The 19,450-nt window shown below is 40.4% G+C and overlaps 1 protein-coding gene across 1 annotated transcript; it reads right to left on the reverse strand.

Annotated features, from left to right (window-relative positions):
* Positions 1-1,330: 1,330 nt before the first annotated feature.
* On the reverse strand, positions 1,331-17,941 carry NOC3L (NOC3 like DNA replication regulator). Its single transcript, XM_083614098.1, has 21 exons — positions 17,791-17,941; positions 16,827-17,034; positions 14,547-14,664; positions 13,607-13,764; positions 13,448-13,507; positions 12,653-12,780; positions 11,418-11,579; positions 10,970-11,063; positions 10,427-10,602; positions 10,110-10,238; positions 9,699-9,830; positions 8,587-8,667; positions 7,921-8,021; positions 7,247-7,319; positions 7,108-7,171; positions 6,482-6,553; positions 5,996-6,177; positions 4,233-4,361; positions 3,561-3,658; positions 1,907-1,991; positions 1,331-1,807 (listed from the first exon to the last, which is right to left on the reverse strand). Exons 1-21 carry the CDS (start codon positions 17,797-17,799, stop codon positions 1,676-1,678), a joined length of 2,391 nt encoding a protein of 796 aa, XP_083470224.1. The 5' UTR covers positions 17,800-17,941; the 3' UTR covers positions 1,331-1,675.
* Positions 17,942-19,450: the final 1,509 nt, after the last annotated feature.

Genomic DNA, 19,450 nt, shown 5'->3' on the forward strand with positions numbered 1-19,450 from the left:
TTCCACTTGTCTGTGGTACAGTGGCAATTTTTTGGGGTGTGACCAATACGGAGCAGTTGTTGTCAGTATTCCTACCTCCAGCAACAGTGAATTACTATCACAAGAGTACTGCCATCTAAACAAGGTGTCTCAATAAGTTAGTAAACATGGACTTCAATAGTTACATTCAAGCACAGCAATCTAAACCCCTGATCTGCTGTACTGAAGGGAGTGTGGATGAAACAGAGGTGACCTACCTGCATTTCCCAAATGATGAGACTGCACTATGTCTACCTGGATGTAAGCCCCAGAAAGTTCAATAGAACTTGCTCTCAGGTAAGTGTGTAGTCTAGGATTGCAGGCTGACACTCAAATTGAGACCTAGATCACCAATATAACAAATGAAGAGCCAAAAGTTGTCAAACTTCTTTCAGCTACAATACAGTGCAACCATAAAACATTTGTACTGAATAGCAAAATATTTCCAGTTATCTGCACATTTCACCACTAGCAAATAAGGAGGGCAGAATGCTTACTTGCTCATTGCTCTTATGCAGGTCAACAACTAGAAAGAAAATGAAGATTAGTTCATAAAGCAATACCAACCCATTAGTAGGAAGAGAGAAAGAGGATGTGCAGAACAAAATGCTTACGTACCTTATCCATCTCTCACTACTCCTTTTGATGCTTGAAACAGATGCACTGTGTTCACACTGCAGCAGGAAAATACTAACTTGGTCGACAATTTAGGGCAAAACTACACATTACACCTAGCTGGGTGCATTTTTTATTTTTCAGTGGGAAGCAGCCTCGGGACACAAAATTTAAAGGAAGAAATGGCAGTATTACAGAAAATGTTTCCCTGCTAAAAAGTTGGGTTTTTTTCCATCAGCAGGAGTAGGGAGGGAGATTTGAAGCAGGAAAATAGCTGACGGAAAATAGTTAAGCGGCCTTCCTTGGCCCACGACTTCCCCACTTAACATTTAGCCCACATGTCATTTAAAAAGAAAAAAAGCATCAGGGCAGTTGTTTATAATGTCTGGTTGGGCACTTAGGCCATGCACAGAAATTTTTGGTAGATGCTATGATGAATCCCCATTTGCTTTTGTGATACTAGGCCCAAAACAGTAAGAGTAACCTTATAACTGTACAAACTATTGTGGTGTGGGGAATCTCAATGTAGGGGGAGAGGGGCTAAATGTTAATTGCAGTCACTTTCTCATAGCCCATTTAATAGAGACATTAAATTAAAAAATAAACATAAAACGGTGGGATTGTGCTTTGTGGGAGTGGATATCCACGCACCACTGTTTTTCAACAGATAACAACAGAACGATTGGCCTAAAAAAAATTTTCTTTTAAAAAAAGGTTTATACATTGATACAATTAAAATAGTTTTCTAGAATCAATTCAAATTCATGTCATTTTAGAAAAATCATCCATTTCCAATGAAAATATTGTACAATATTATACATAAACTCAAAGCTTACAAACCATAATAACTGCAGCAATAAATATGGAATCAGTGGTCCTAGGATTCCAAAGTACAGTGCTGTTCATTAATTGCTTCTTCATTCCTGGAAATCCAGGATCCATAATAAAAAGACCCACTTTATTTAAATTATTTGGAGACCAGGTGAGTATTTCTTTCATGTATTTAGTTCCTGTAAATAGATTGCAATGGTTTGTAATATACTTAGGAAACTGGCAATCCCTTTAAGTGTTTCATGAAATCGAGGGCTCCTTGTGGAACTGGCCTTCCAAAATAAACCTTAAACAATTCATTCAAGTCTTCATTCAGAAATGATGCCTCTTGTGAAAATTTACCCTGAAATGAACAAGTGTTACAGTTTTATAAAGTAAAATCAAAATGTTGAATTATCAATCATCGTGTGTGATTTAAGAAGAGAATGGTGCAAGGCAGTACCTTTTTCCTGGGTGCCACTGACGCAACACGAGGATTAAAAGTCATTCCTTTCATACTGTAGGCCTCAAAAAGTTCTGTAGGCAACCTATGATGGATACAGGTTTCATTTTAATATACTATTTGCAAAAAAAAAATATTGTGTCCTAAAGCAAGACTGGGGAAAAACCAAAGACCCTAAATCTTAGTATTTGTATTGGAGAGTTGAACAGCCCTGCAAAGCACCTTTAAAATATGTCAAAAATTGAGGCAAACAAAGAAATGAACACAAAAAAAACCACTGAACAGAATAATGGAGCAAGACTGAAGTCTTCTGCATGCAGACATTTCCCTCCTTTCCTATCATCAATACTGGAATCCAGGATTATTGTATAAAACGCTTGACAGTGAACATTACACAGCTACATTTTTTAAAAAATCTGCTCCTTTATTTCACATTCAAGCTAATATTAAACAGTAGTAATGTACTTTCCACTCAGAGAAAGAACTCAGTAACTGGACCCATCTTCCATGACAATTAGCCATGGTAGCTAAGTAATAGGGACGCGGGTGGCGCTGTGGGTTAAACCACAGAGCCTAGGACTTGCCGATCAGAAGGTCGGCGGTTCGAATCCCCGTGACGGGGTGAGCTCCTGTTGCTCGGTCCCAGCTCCTGCCAACCTAGCAGTTCAAAAGCACGTCAAAGTGCAAGTAGATAAATAACTACCGCTCCAGCGGGAAGGTAAACAGCGTTTCCGTGTGCTGCTCTGGTTCGTCAGAAGCGGCTTAGTCATGCTGGCCACATGACCCAGAAGCTGTACTCCGGCTCCCTCAGCCAATAAAGCGAGATGAGCGCCGCACCCCCAGAGTCGGCCACGACTGGACCTAATGGTCAGGGCTCCCTTTACCTTTACCTAGCTAAGTACTGCTTCCAGATTCAGGGGCAACTAGCCACTGAATACCAGTTGCTGGGGTAAGAGCTATTGTGCACACCCCATGAGCACCTGACTGGGCACAGAGAGAAAAAGGTAATAGATCTTGTCCCATCCTTGTCAGGGGGAAAAGCAGATCCCTCCAAGGAGAAGGACTGCAGCTTCCACTCTTCAGCTGAGGAGTGAAGATTTCAATCCTGCTGCATGCTCACCCCACGGTAAGCATGACCTATCAGATAGGCAAGACCTATCAGCCATGACCTCATCATCATGACCTCAGATAACTGATGAGTAGCTGGCGCTTCCCACTGTCAAAGTTGGCCCACAGGGTGTGAGGTGGAGATAAAGATCTGGCCCACCAGGTCAAAAACTTTCCCCATCCCTGTATACATACGTAAGCTGCTGGGTCTCTGGTTCTATACCAGAAAAGACTGCAGGGTTTTCTTTGCTAAACTTCATTTATATAATTTATGAATTGCTTCCCATGAAGCATTCCAAAGCAATATAACGATAAAAACAATTTCAATTCTATACGGATACAGAGCAATACAAAATTCTTCACTTAGAAGGTTTGTGGGAAAAGGAAGGTCTTCAGCAGGCATCGAAAAGATAATAGACAGTGCCTGTGTGACACATTATGGGAGGGAGCTCTAAGGAGGAGGTACCACCACACTGAAAGCCTGGCTTCTAAATTGTGCTTTTGAATCTATGCACACTTTTTTTCAAAGCAAACACATTTCTCTCACCTCCGACTAAATTCATGCCCAAGAGATTCTGATCCTTCTGCTGGGGCACCAGCCACAAGGTGAGCTGCAAATTTCTGAACGACTGGGTGATAATGTCTCTGGGGGTTAGGGAGAGAGCATTGATGAGATATTGGGAATTAAATTTTTCTATATTAATGTAATGCATTTGACTATTTGAACAAAAGGTTATCATCAAAATTATATTCTCTCAGCTTTAGGAACAAAAGCTCAATTGGTTAAACATCCCATGAAATGCAAGACAATTATGACGGGGGAATCTTAAGCCTTTTCCAAGAAGAAAGTTACAAGCATCTAGCAGTGGGGATCAATTAAGTGGAAAAGATGGGAAGATGCTGGGTGGTTCGCATGCACCACTGCTCATTACTTTCTCAGTAAATGAGGTAGGAAGAAGAAAAATGCAAAGCAGAATGATGGAGCTAAACAGCCTAATTAAAAGAGTGAAAAGGCTTACTGAAGTTCAAAATCATATTCGCCACTGAAGAAAACTGATTAATTGCAATATAAAAATGTTGTAAATAGAATTAGAATACTCAAGAACATTCATTCCTGCAAATTCTGACTTTAAAAAAAATGTATTCTGAACAGAAAAAAGAGCTTCCTAGTTACTAGTGTAGAAAAAGGCAACAAGGCATTAGCTTCCGTGACACTCACCCGCAGAGTATGCAGCTCCCACAGTGCTGTGTTCTGAGCATTACAGTACTCTGGTTCATCCAGCTCAGGAAGGTAAAGTCCACTCCCTTGAGATTCATTGTCTAGGAGAAGGTCTGTCTTTGGGAAAGTCTTCAATACCATCCAAGAAAAGAAAGAGAAAAAAGAAAAGAGTCCCATGTGAAATGGAATAATAATTACAAAGTTGTTACCATGTTTGCCTCAGAAAACAAAATTGTATCTCCACGAAGAGATAACTACTGATGTAATAAACTTAAGATATCTGAATATGTATATGGCCTGATGGATCATGTTGAACGTCTCTGCTTTAATTTAAAACAAAATGAACCAACTCTGGAGAACTCACGTCTGCTGTAATAATTTTCAAAACATGTTAAGAATATTTCACATGTGGACCATTTTGTTCATTGTGTTGGAAGGGGCATTTTATTTGTAGCCTACCTCAGGGTAGGCCGCAAGAAGAAGAAAAACCTACGAAAGTCAAATACAATTGCTGCCTTCTCACCTAATGCTAAAACCACAGTTTAGCATTAAATGGACAAGACTCCACCAGTCGAATCAAATGCAACTGGGAGCAGGACTTCTGCCAAACTGAGTATCAGTTTCAAACAAGTATTACATATGTGCTAGAGACCCCGGTTTAAAGCAATGGTTAGTTTTAAAAAGCCGGTTTCAAATAGCCCATTGTTTGAATTTGGCTTCTTAAGAAAACTAGCCACCATTTGTTTTAAACCAGGGTTGCATGAAATACAAAGTCAAGATTCTTTGAGAGCTAGGGAAGGGGCACAAGCCCAGTGCTTCATTCTTGCTCAGCCACATGGGGGTAAATCATGAGTTAGTGCAATATGTAAGAAATTCCAATTAACAACCAAACTATGTCATTTTAAGATCAGAATCCAAACACCTTTTTCAAACTGCAGCAACTAAAATACCTGCATCTTAGTGGAAAAGCAATAATCAGTCTCACCACCCAAGTTCTTTAAATACTGCCATCAGCATACTGAACCAGCCAGTCATCAAGCTTACAGCCCCTGGAGCTGTCGTTTATACAAAGTATCTATAACAGACACCCTCAGACTGTTATAGGCCAACTCCAGTGAAAAGGTGACCCTGATTCTCTGAGTGACAGCTTGGGCCCAGTGGGCATTTCCCCTCTAAAAACTAAATCCAATGCACTGAAAGAGCTAAGATGTTGATGCCCATAGCAGAAAGAATAACTGAAGAAACAACAAGGCAGGAAAGCTGGAGAATTAGGGTTGCCATATTTCAAAAAGTAAATACCAGGCAGACCACAACATTGTTGAGGTATTTTTAAAGAAACCACTGAAATTGTTGAGATTGGTGTTTTGTTTTGTTTTGTTTTTTGGAAAACCCAAAAGTTGTTGGGCTTTTTTTTTTTTTTTTACAAAAACACCGCCTTTCAGAAATCCCCCCCCCCCCCCGATGTTAATTCCGCCTTTGAAATTCCAGTGATGTCCGGGAAAATCCAGACATATGGCAGCCCTAGGAGAATGCTGGAATGACTCCATCTCTTCTGACAAGAATGAAAACTTGGCCTGGGACAGCTAAAAGTTAAATGGAACCCTCTATGCTGGTGTGTGTCTGCACACGCGTGTGTAGATTTGTGAAGGCATGACATGTTTTAAATATGATGTAGGAGTTTCAACAGAATGAGTTTGAAACATCCAACAATTTTAGATTCCAGTAGCTAAAGGGTCTCATTAGCTATGTTTCTAAGAACTTACATGCATTAATGTTCTGTTGGTTGCCAAGATACCAATGCAGGAATCTGGAAGGAGATGGAGGGCTACTGTGGAGAGGCGCTTTATGAAAGCAAGAGCTCTCTGCTGGGACACCTGCTTCCTACGTTTGGTGAGCATCACATCCAGGCACTGCAGCACTATCGCAACATCTTCATTTGTAGCACCTTAAAACAACATGTGTGGTTCAAAACCCATTTGAATGCAGGAACATATATCCAAAAGAACGCCAGAAAGATTGAAGGCACTCGCTATTTCCCCGATTCTATTTTTAATTTATTCAAGAAAGATTCACCAATTAAGAATTACACCAGCTATTTAGCAAAGAAAGAAACACTGCTGAACACCACTGAAGGGTTATTTCTGTAGAGAAAATACCAAGGCATACAATTTCACTCCATCTACCATAGAAGTATATAAAAGACAGTACTTGAGCTTTGTTATCACGAAACCATTGAAATAAGAAGTTACCTGCATGTAGTTTAAGTAGTATCTTGTAAAGGTGTGTGTAGAACTTCAAAGGGTCAATGTTAAGGACATCACCTATCCAAAATAATTCCAGTTAAGTGGGTTTGTTGCTGTAACCGTAAAACAACTTATTTCCTTAAATGACAAGACGTTCAAAGGGAATACTTCAGAGCAGTGTTTTTCAAACTTGGGTCTCCAGCTGTTGTTGGACTATAACTCCCATCATCCCTGATCACTGGTCCTGCTAGCTAGGGATGATGGGAGATGTAGTCCAACAACAGCTGGAGACCCAAGTTTGAAAAACACTGCTCTGGGGTTTAGTTTCCTCTGGAGCTAAGTGCATGCTGGAGACTGGTTGAACCTGTGCAATATATTGCTTTAGTTAGAAGTATACAGTCTCAGTTGGAAGAATTCAGATTCCTTAAAACAAACAGGCAACATTGATCCTGGTTCAGAGGCAAAACAAAAAGCGTCTTCTCACTGTCTCTCTAGTCCTTCCTCAAAGTCTATCACATTTCCTTGGATGGAACTTTTTGTGAAATCTTTGACCACTCGAGCCCATCAGACAAAACTAGCAATGGTCCCATTCACGCTAATCACACAAATGCAGTATGAAAATTAAACTGTACCTTGACCAGACAAAATGTGGAAAGCAGAAAGAATACAGTGCAGACTCTCTCTGTGGCTTAACACCTGAAAATAAAGGAAATGCATCAGAAAGATATAGACCAAAAGTCTTATATCTCTTTAGACAATGGTTAAACTTACCCCTGAGACCATAAGAGAATGTAGAACAAGCAAAAGGTCATCAAAAAATTCCAAATTTATGAGGTGGGCGAACCTAAAATCAAGGAGTTAGATTTGTGAATTTACAGAAGATTTATCTGTCAAACTCAAAGCATGCCATTGCAATTATAGTTTGTTTTATAGTGCAACTATCTTAAGCAACATTCTTAAGTAGTCTTCTCTTTTGCAGTATGATCATTAATCACACACTACTTGTAATCCAAAAAAAGAACAGCATTCCTCCATCTGCCAGCTATCATTTTGAAAACAAAACAGGATGCTATACAAGCAACGCATGAAAAGATGAAATACATACCAAACTTTTTAGCAATGTTATTTTAGAACTGCATTGAATTTAAATTGCTTTTATTCTTCCTACTTTCTTATACCCTGATTTTTGTTTATTTTTTCTGAGTAATTTTAAACAAATTTAAGCACTGGGTTGCATTTAACTAAGTTCTACCCAGGCCCACTGAAATTAGTGGGCATGATCAATTTAGCTCCATTAATTGCAATGAGCCTACTACAGTAAAACCTACTAAAATACAAGCCACTATTTTCACATTTTTCAATGAAAGTTTTTATGTTGACATAATGTGCCTTGTTAGGAACTTTTATAAAGAATGGTCACTCAAAAATTGCTTTGAAATTCTTACTTTGCAAGGCCTTCCAACACAGCAGGCAAAAGGGGAGACTTCTGTGCTTTTTTCAGTATTCGGAAGTAAGTTAAAAATACAATATTCAAGGTTTCTGTGTGCTGTAGAGAAAAGACACCCACAAATGAACACATATGGAACATTCTGAGTTCACCGTATTTAAGTTCTGTTCACACTTGCCTGGATTTGAAAGCCATTAATCAAAAACCACTTTAAATTTCCTAGGATTACTTAATTGCTAGCACGATCAGTTCCTAATTACTGGTTTACATCATTATGAGTCATAGCAGGGAAAGCTATGGATAGACACCGCTATTGTAATACATAATGCCCTAAACCAGTAATTATTGAATTGCAAGGAAAAAACAGACCCCTAGTCTGTTATTGCACTATTTATACTCCCTCAACTATTGTGCTGAGCAAAAACAACTGCTAATAATAAAAATTAACCACAATGAGGGATAAATCCGTGCTTATAGTATCAGTCTTTGTGTTTACTGTGCATACAGCCCACCCACATTTTATGACTAGAAACTCATTTCTAAGGAACCACAGAACCAAAGCAAGTATTTGAAACAAATATTACAATTGGCAATATCTGGTCTTATTTTACTTGTGCATAATACAAAACTCAGCAGTACACCACACTCATGAAAATATACTTACCAGTTTCAGTTTTTTCTCTGTGCTCTCTGAGGCTTCTGCTTCTAAGAGTTCTCTTTCTAGTTTCTCTTCTGCTTTTTTCCACTGAAAATGTACAAGGTTTTTTGTAAGAAAACACAAGATTCTGGTAGTATTAAGGTAACTACTTTGCAGTCGTTGGGTCAGTTCAGATGTAATGTCTCTGATCAGGAACATGCCGCATGCTCCTTCCTCCTCTTGTGGACTATGAGTGGTCAGATAAGTTACTTCTTCCTGGTACAGGCAACCTAATTGGCTTTTCATCAAATGCTTGCTCTCCAAACCAGAACTGCAAATTTGGATTGGAAACACAGGCCATGTTTGAAAAACTTCTAAACCATTGATAGTTCCTAAAGAAGCTGGCTTGTTTAGCACCTAAACCATAGCTGTCAACTTTTTCCTTTTCTTGCGAGGAATCCTATTCGGAATAAGGGAATTTCCCTTTAAAAAAGGAAAATGTTGACAGCTATGATCTAACCTCAAATTTATACACAATGCTAAGCAGAGACTGAGGAAAACACAACCGAAACCATTATCCCAGATATGTGGGAAAAAGTGAGGTGTGTGCACGAGCCCAATGCTTTGCTCTGTCTCATGGAGGTTTGCCCATGTAGCCCTAAACCATGATTTTGATTATATGTGAACTGACCATGATGTTTAAAGCAACATGAGAAACAGGGGTGGGACTATTTTCAGCTCTGCTAAAAGCCTCTCAGCAGCAAAAGCATGATGGGATCACTTTAACAAAAAATTTTCCCATACATAACCAGTAAGAAACAATCTGCAGAACTGTGTTTTGCAGTGTTCACATGGCCACAAAATGAAAGTCCTGAGACATGAACCCAAGAGCTAATTTAGGGGCACCCAAGAATTTCAGCAAGCTCAGCTGAGATTTATTTACACTTTCTCTCAAACAGCAGTCACTTCCTCACCAAATCATAATATAGTTTCAAAAGGAGGATGTCATGAGGAGGTGTTGTTTCAAAATCTCCTTGAACAATGGAACTCACTGGTTAGTTATTTGGATACAAGCCAGAAACTGTTCCATTTTCTAATGAAATTCAAATTATACGTGTACACTACAGGATAAGAAGTACCTTTCTTTGCATCCTTGACAGATTTTTCCGTTTCTCTTGGTAAGACATGAACCTCTTCTTTGGCGTGATGTCTTCTGCGTCTTTTTTCACTTCTACTTCCTTAATTCTTAGGTGAATTAGTGTCATTAGCACCTAAAGATAATCCAATAGCATTTATTTCTCAAATTCATTAAAAGCACAGATCTTACAAAACATAAAACTGCCTGAGACCATTTCTTTCTCTTTTATATACATGTGGATAGATGCCATCCTTGCCAACAACTCATGAAGAATGGAAAGAGTAACGTTCGGGAGACAATTGGTGTGGTTTTTGTTTGTGATAATATGCCATAGTACTTCAATAAGGATAGTAAATATTTAAAGTCCATTTTTAACTATTGCTCCACACTGGAGAGGAAGGAAGGAACTTACCTCAGGTCTAACATCGTAATTCCTACTTTTCACAAGGCCAGAAATCACCTTCACCACACCAAGTGAGGCATAGCCAAGTTTATCCTGCTTGAAGAGGGCCTTTACTGCACCACAGCACATTTCAGAAATCTGGAAAGTTGGAAGTTTCGATTATCAGTGTTTATTCAACCAGCACTGCTTTCTGGATGAAAAAATGTAAAATGCCATGAACAAAGATTTTTACCCTTCCAGAAAGTGATTCATATTTACTTTGAAATGACATGCAATATTTCAATATACCAGTAACAGCTGCTGTCATGACTATGGGGTATGCCTACCTGTTTTGAAGCATCGTTCATGAGTGGCACGATGAGCACAATAATATTATTGTGGAAGTTGAAGTGAGGCAGGGCCACCAACAGCTCACACAAGCACTTCACAGCAATCTCTGCAAGGCCTTTGTATGCTTTCAGTGAAATCACATTGCTTTTCTTCAGCTTCCGTTGCTTCCAATCTAAGTGAAATATCGCATAAAAGCCTGAGTATTTTGCCATCCCAGCTTCTGAAATTACTACTATTATTTCCAAGTGGGGGAAAAAATATAGTACTTGCATATTTCCTGCCACAGACACATAGGGCTTAGAATGAAAACACACACACAATGCCACATCCTTTAAAAAAAAAATACTAGGAAAAATACTTTCCTAGCCCTACAACTCAGGATCAGGAGTTGAGATTCTAAGGTTTAAACCAGGGATCTTCTCCATGCTTTGTATTAGGGATACTACCAATAGCTGCTTATTTCCAACAACAAAATAATTTTAGCGCTCAACATTTAAGAGCATATCCCCATCCTCAGCCATACACCCTGCCTGCTGTACCTTTCACAGATTGCTCCAGATTTTCTAAATAAAACTTGTACTGGCTGACAATGCCTTCTTCAAATTCTCTTAATTTCTGAGTTTCTTTTCTAACCTGTGGATAAACAAAGAAACAATGTAAAATATCTTGCCATAAATCTGTGTGACAACTGCAACACATTTTCAGTTTCAGAAGATGTCACCCTCTGCAGTATCTATTTTGAAGTCTTTTCAAGAAGTATTTGGGAAAATTAGTTACCCAACAGTTTTGCGAGAAAGGTGTACTCTTCGTTTTTGGTACCCCAAATGCCAACATTTCAACAACTAAGCTTAAAAACTGTGGGCTATTTTTAAGGAAAGAAATAATTTCATAGATAAAAACTCTTAATTTCTTCCTCCATAAATATAACAAGTTGTATTACCCTCCCAACTTGACAATAAGCTACTCTGAAACATACTACAACCTCACCTTTGTGTTTTTCTCTTTCTCAGTTAAAGGTCTGATTTTGTAAGATGGAGTAATATCTTTGAAAAGCTCCATCAGAGAAATCATCACCAGCTTTCGCACAATCACGGCCACATTGGGATCCTGTTCCATTAACATCGCACGCAACTCTTTCAGCTTCTTTATCTGTTCAGGCAAGGATGACATAACCATGAAATATAATTGGCAACTACAGGTAAACCAGACAAAATTTATGCATACACTGTCATTGTAATGTGAGGAGCAACAACTACTGCCATCTTCAGAGAACATACACACAGAATTCAAGATCGCAACATATTCTAGATATTCATATGGTGCAAAATATTTTAGTAACACTCTATCTTTATACCATCGATTTCTGTGTTATCACCCATTTTTCAAAGGAAGCTTTAATGGATTTGTATCAGTGAGGAGGTGCTAGGTTTTCCCAAAACTGAGGTCATGCCCCCACTGATTTTTGTTTTAGCTTGTGTGGTGGGGTTTTAGTTTAACCAAACAACTACACCTTCTGAGACTATATGAAAACTGCCAGATCACATCAAGTCTACTTCCCAATGTACCCTGGAAAGAATAAAAGACACAGTCTCACAATTGGCAAGGACCAGTTTGTTTTCATCAGCAATCACAAAAGCAGTAATCACAGCGGCTACATTTCAAATGGAAAATACCTGGAATCCACGGGCTCTTCCTGTCTCTCTAAGCCTTTCAGTTTGCAGCTTCACACTGCCAACTGTTTCACTTCAGGGTATGAAAGCAGTTTTAATCTCCCCCCAGAGATTTTTGTGTGTGTGTGTGTGACAAGTCAAATTTTTAAATTGAAGTACTGCCTGTGAAGCAGTTACAGAACACTGCTTTTAGGGAACAACTTCTCAAAAGGATGGCAAAAACGTTGAGAGGAAAAAATAAAAGCAAGGTTAATGGTATTCATTTAATTCCATGCATAAAACTGTTTCAACAGCATCCAAGAAAAATACTGTAAAAGGAGCCTAAAGGAAAGGAAACTATCCCTTCCAATCCAGAAGGCAATCACACAAAATCTGTGAGATGAGAGCATGAACAACAGCACATAACCCGTGAGACCTCACTGTGCCAAGCCATTAAAAGCCAACATTTGTTTCCACACTAAATATGATGCATCTGAATCTTTGGCATGTAAAAATCATTCTCTTACTTTTTTATGGCATGGCCAGTTTCAACTCAACTGAAATGTTACTTACATTATTTTCTGGGTCAGACAAGATGGCAGATGCTAAGGCAGCTATGTGCATCTTTTTCTCTTGTAGCTTCTTTTTCCTATGAACTAGCAGTTCTTCAGCAGTGAGAACAGGTAATGGTTCTTCAAGAGCTGGTGATAAAGAAAAACGCTGTTCATGTCTTAGAGCAGGCTTCCCTAACCTTGGCCTCCAGATGTTTTGAGACTGCAATTCCCATCATCCCTGACCAGTGGTCCTGCTAGCTAGGGATCATGGGAGTTGTAGGCCAAAAACATCTGGAGGGCCGAGGTTGAGGAAGCCTGTCTTAGAGCGTACGTGTGCACGTGTGTGCCTCCACACCAGAGCTGGAAAGGCTGAACATTTGAAATGGAGACTGGAAACTTCTGCTGGCATTCTCATCAGCCCCTGGTCAAACCTTTATTCAGGTAAACAGACCTTTTAGGAGTTGGTTGAGTTTTTCAGGGGGTGGCATTCAGTTGTATTCAGCCAAGACTTTCAAATAATAGTTTAGGTTTCCATTCTCCTTTGTGAGCTACCCTAGTCAGGTTTCTATTCAATTTAGGTTGACTCTGTAAAGGCAACATCTGGAAACACTTTAAAAGCAATTCATTTCTTTGGCAGTATTATACTTATTTTACTTGATCTATCCAGTAACTCAGCAATGAGGACAAACCACAAAATGTTCTCTGAACCAATGAAGTAATTTACACTAATATGCTTCAAGAATAGTAACACCATTTGAATGTCCATTAATATTTAATCTGTACAAAATCTTTTTTTTAAAAAAGTCTTAAATACCTTGTGCCTCTTCCATTTCTTCTATTTCATCCTTCTCTTCCTCTTCCTCTTCCTCTTTAACTACAAGAAAGAGCAAGCTCTTTAAAAATTCAGCATTGCGAATGATCCAGTTCTTAAATCAAACTGACAGCTTGCCTGGCAATTTTGATTGTGCCTCACCTGGCTTTTCCATGGTCTGTGGAATAATTCCACGTTTGTCTTTGATGGGAAGCAGATGAATAAGTTCTTTTTCAGGCTCAGTCTGCATGCGCCTTGGCTTCTTCTCATATTTCTCAATCACACTCTCATTCTTACGTTTCTTGGCATGAACAGGTTCACTATAAAGTGAAAGACTTGTCAGGCACTCATATGGATAACTTATAACTTACATTTAAAAATACTATTTTCACAAACAGAACTGCAAAGGAATGGTTACACTGAAAACACATACAATTTTCTCTATGATGCCACTTAATTAGACTTTTAAAAAAGATTAAACTGGTCAAACTATCTGCCATTGAAGGCTTTTCCAAATGGGGTTTACCAATGGGGACAAATGAAATTGTCACTATCCAGACCCTTATTAAGTGCTTCCACTACATTACATTTTCTACAAACAGCTAGCCCAAGCTAATGCCAAGCAGAGATTCTTTTCACAGCAAGTATAACTATAGCAGGTGCTTAACTGTGGGGTTTGTGATTCCATTAATGTCACAGATGCCCTGAACTTTAAAGAGCAATGGAATTCTTCTGCAAACTACCCATGCTATTGTGAATATACCATCAAACTTCTGCCTTTGTCCCTTCCTCCCTTCCATATGGAATCTGTGAACTCATTCTCTGCAACACTTGACCACATACTTCTGACTTCAAAACAAACAAACAAACAAACTCACTCTTATTACACAGAGAAGTTGATATTGCTTGGAATAGTAAAACACTCAAGCAGAGAAGAGTTAGTCATGCAGGAAAAAGGCCTATTCTGTGAAGGCCTTTTGCATTAAAGGTCTGACACTGAGGGGCAAATTTAGATTCAACATATGCTGAATAAACTCTCAACGAACAAATAGACAACAAAAGTGCTGCAATGTCCGCTATTCCCTACTTTGCAAACACCTACTTGGAAGAAAGATCTCGTGTAATAAAAGATGCCCTTTGAGCAAGTTCCTCCATTAATTTCATATCATCTTCATCCATCATATCCAGAGGAAGAGCTTCCTCTTCTTCTTCTTCCCTTTCTGCCAAGGCAAATAAAATCAGAATAACTTCAGAGGCACTGAGAGAAATACACACTACAAAAGGCAGATGGAAATACCTTTTACTTTGATTTTCTTGAATGAGGGGCACAACTGCGGCACATTAGTTTAACGAGGGAGAATATAAAAGAACACTTGTGAGTAAACAGTTACCTTTGTACAGGGTGAATCTTTTAAAAGAGGCCCTGTGGAACATGTGTACTGTACTCTGTATCTACGGGGCCTCTTTTAAAGGACTCAACCTGTATGTAGAATCCAACTGTACTTTTCTACCTGTATATTGCTCTCTGTAGAGCTCATGTGTGCCTGGTAAAATGTTGGTTTCTAATCATGGCTTCCAGGTAAACTATACTTCAGCTGTTCAGACAACCTGCAAGCTATGGTTTGCCTCAAACCTGGACCAGAGCCTGGGAGGGAATGGCCATGTTCAAGAGAGAGCATGATCTCAATGTTCACTCACAGAATGCCAAAGATTGATTTGGCATTAACCTTTGCTTTGAGATTTGGCATTACATCATTGCTTAGCTCCTGAGTGATCACTTAATCCAAAGACAATGTGGGATTAGCCATTTCAGTTCTGTATCATCAAGGACACTATCCACTGAAATACTACTTCACTCCACACAGCATTTCCACATTCCCAAAGCAACAATATTTTGCAGTTTGAATACTGGAAAAGTATTCAGTTGCTGAAAGAGAAGCACTCCTTGAGTAAAGACATCTGGATTTCATACAATTAACTGAGCAACTCTCAATTATCATCATCATTTTTTATTTGTATACTGTCTTTCTATCTTAAAATACTCAAAGTGGTTTACAAGCTGAAGAAACAAAAAATGTACCACTTATAACAATCTAATGCAGTACAAAAACGTAATAAAACAAAACTTTAAAATAAGCAACCTACTTCAAAAAGTAACATTCAACAATTATTAGAATTATACAAAATAATAATATCAACATATAAAAGTTAAACAGAAACCCACTCAACAGTTGCAATAAATAATTTCTAAACTATACTCAATAAAACAATGGCAAGCCACAGTACATAAAATAATACAATACAACTTGAGAAGCAGAGACTAGAGGGTGGAGTAAGGCAGGTGGAAGGAGGCCTTGCCTGACGAAGTCTCTCCCCTCACTGTTCTTCCTCCAAGCACAGCTTCCTTATGAAGAATCCTAGGGCCAGGTGGTGGGGCAAGGCAGGTGGAAAGAGGCCTTGCCTGATGGAGTCTCTCTCCTCACTAAATTTTGTTGCACTAAAAATGGATTGCCTTGAAAAAAACTATATGAAGACTTTACTTACCTTTAACCACTAATGTGATGACCCCAACTTTTAAATGAATAATTCAAAACATTACTCATAAGTGCTGTTATCTACCACAGGCCTTTTGAATTGGATGGGCTAGAAATTTGGGTAGAATTAAACGACTACTAGTCATAATACCTTGAAATGCCAAATATTGGAGGCTAAAAAACAACAACAACCCAGAGAAAAGCTGGTTCCCATCATGCTCTATTTGTAGGTTACCCAGAGGTACCCAGCTGTCCAGGTGGAAACAGAATTATGCACTAAATAAAAATATATACATTAAAGCACAATCCTATACATGTGTATTAAAATTAAGTCCCAATGGATTGGCTCCCAATGTAAGTTAGTATAGAATTCCAGCCTTCTTATGGCCCAAGCTTTCGTGGACTCAAGCCCATTTTTTTCAGATGCAATGGATGACCTGTTGTATCAGAATCCCTGTTACTTACGTTTATTCTATGGGTAAGGCAGCTTCATTTTGAGAATCACTGCTCAAAAATATAATCAGTCCCTAGAATTAGTTATCAAAATCAAAACATTATGAGAAAATGCTCTAGTGGGGTGGGGAACACTGAAAGAAGGTGCAACTGCTGTAGGCTGCATCCAGCCTATTAACTGCCAAGGTTTACTTCAATAACCTGTATTGCTCACATGCGAACTGCCTGATTTGACATATGCATAACATTTTACAATATGAAAAGCTCTTCAATCACATGAAGGGTCACAGTCTAAAAGGGGACCTCATATTCTGTGCCATAGTGAGAACCTCTGGGTACCATAGAAGCCTACTACTATTATGTCCACACCACACACACGCACACACCAGTCTCACCTGGATGTTTTTTCTTGTTATCCTCCAAAGGCATTGGCTTCTTGGATACAGCATCTTTGACAGCTTGTCTGAGCTTCCTTTGTTCTTTTCGGTATTTCTTGGCAGTACTCTGCTGCTTAAACTGTTTGTTTTTTAACTTGTTGTCAAGTTTTATTTTACTTGTTTTCAACAGCTTGCGGAAGCTGGGAACCCGTTTTTTGCTTTTTCTCTGGAGGCGATAAGGGCTGAGTTAGTTGACTTTACACATCTATCCATAATATTCCTAAGACCTTTTTAACTTAAGCCCTATAACATTTAAGCAGCAGCAGCAGCATAAATGAAGGCGAAGGTTTTCAAAATGCTTGAGATGGAAATATTAAGCTAACATCACACGGGAAAGAAGAATTGGGATAGACGGAAGACACGCTAGTAGGAATTAGTTTGATTAAGGTGCAATATCTACTTTTAAGAACGCAATTGATTGATTTGGATTAAGAGGAATATAGAAATAAAGGCTAAGGAACCCTAGAGTGAAAAGCCAAATTATGCAAGACGATTTGTAAAGGGCGGGGGGGGGATAAATGCTATCGCTGTAAATTCCAGTTTCCAAATCACACGCGCACCCCAGAGGAGCCACTCTGCACACCAATAGGGTGCTGGACTACAACTCCCATCATTCCCTGCCAGCGTCAGCCAGCAGGGAGGGATGACGGGAGTTGTAGTCCAACAACATGTGAGGTGGAGGGGGGGGTTAACGTCGCTGTTAACGACGAGGCTGTTCCCGGCCGCGCTCCCTCCGCCAAGCCCACCTGAACCAGCCGCTCCCGCGGCGCCTCGCCATTTATCCCTCCGCTCCACCTCCTGCTGCCCAAGCGCCGACCAGCAACCCAGTCAGGGTATCCCGAGGCTTCCTCCCCCCACAGCCAAAACAGCCGCCCGCCCCCCAAATCTCAACCCCCACCCCAGTTCTCCCTCCCTCTCTCACCGGCTTCATGGCAGCGGAAAGCAAGCAAGGCGAACACGCTCGGCTTCGGAGCAAACCGACGCGCCTCAGCCACGCGAGGCGCCGGAAGTGGCTCTCTCTGGGCAGAGAGAGGCCGGAAAAGTCATCAGGTCAGGCGCCTCCTGATTCCCCACAGCGACCTCTGTCGGAGAGGAGAAGGAAGGCAAAAGGCATCTCTCCCTGCAAGCCCAGCGCGGGGCAGCGAGGACTCTCGCTTTCTCAGGGTTTTTTATGAGCCCACAGGAGCGCTTTGGTGGGCGCACAAAGGGGTGGGTTAGGCTGAAATGGGGCTCGGTCCCAGAATATATAGTCGCAGAGGGGAGAAGACACATAAAATGAGACCAGGAGGAGCTTTCTGGTTTTTTTGCTCAATTCCCATGCGTGGACCATCGCTGGTTCCCTGGGTGTAGCGGGGGGGGGGGCAGCTTCACACACACACACACTCCCCCATCAAGTAAATAAAAAAAAAAATACTTAAGTAGAAATTGTAGAAAGATTTGGACAGATTTTTTTTCCTGGGGTCAAAAGAAATTTAGAACAACTGTTGTCAAGACATTTCATTCTGAATCTGCTAGACAAGAGCCAGACTGAGGGTGATGACAGGTGGGGTGCCTCGCCCCCCCCCCGCCCCAAACATAAATCCTGGCTACAGCCATGACTGGTTCCCCCACTTAATCAAAACGGCAACATGACTGAGGAAAGTTCGGCATCATCGAGATGTACCTGCCTCTCCCCCCCCCCCCGCCCCGCCAAGGCTTTGGTTTTGTGGGGACAGGCTTTAGGATGCCTAAACAAAACAAAAAAAGGTTAGGAAGAGATGAGGTTTAATGCCTCCTACCCTATCAGAGATTGTCCACTATCAAGCATTCTCAAATCGTGGCGGGCTTCATTTTTGTGCCTCTTAAACAGAAAAAGCTTCCCCCACCTGCCAAGAAATGGGACGAGGAGACTAGCACCAATAAAGGTAAAGGGACCCCTGACCATTAGGTCCAGTCGCGGACAACTCTGGGGTTGCGGCGCTCATCTCGCTTTACTGGCCGAGGGAGCCGGTGTATAGCTTCCGGGTCATGTGGCCAACATGACTAAGCCGCTTCTGGCGAACCAGAGCAGCGCACGGAAACGCTGTTTACCTTCCCGCTGGAGCGGTACCTATTTATCTACTTGCACATTGATGTGCTTTTGAACTGCTAGGTTGGCAGGAGCTGAGACTGAGCAACGGGAGCTCACCCCGTCACAGGGATTCGAACCGTCGACCTTCTGATCGGCAAGCCCTAGGCTCTGTTTAACCCACAGCGCCACCCGCGTCCTATTAGCACCAATACTTTCAGCCAAAAAAAACAAGTGGCTGCATTTGAAGGGGTCAGAAAACAGTTGCGATTGTGGAGGTGCACATTACCAAGGAACAAAGCAAAGTTTATTTTAGGAGATAGTAGTGTTGTCCAATCTAGTGTTCACCTACATTTATCCAGACCTGTAACCTGCCTGCTATAGCCTGATTGGCCCTGGTACAACATCTCACGCGTGGCATTAGAAACCCAAAGATTTGCACATGGGGTTTTAAAACACAAATTTCATTTAACCAAAGGTCTTGAGTGCTTCCTTTTTCCTCGTAGAAGGAAGGGGATATAAAATAGCAGAGGGT

Source organism: Podarcis filfolensis, assembly GCF_964270895.1.
Source record: "Podarcis filfolensis genome assembly, chromosome: 5".
NCBI lineage: Eukaryota > Metazoa > Chordata > Lepidosauria > Squamata > Lacertidae > Podarcis > Podarcis filfolensis.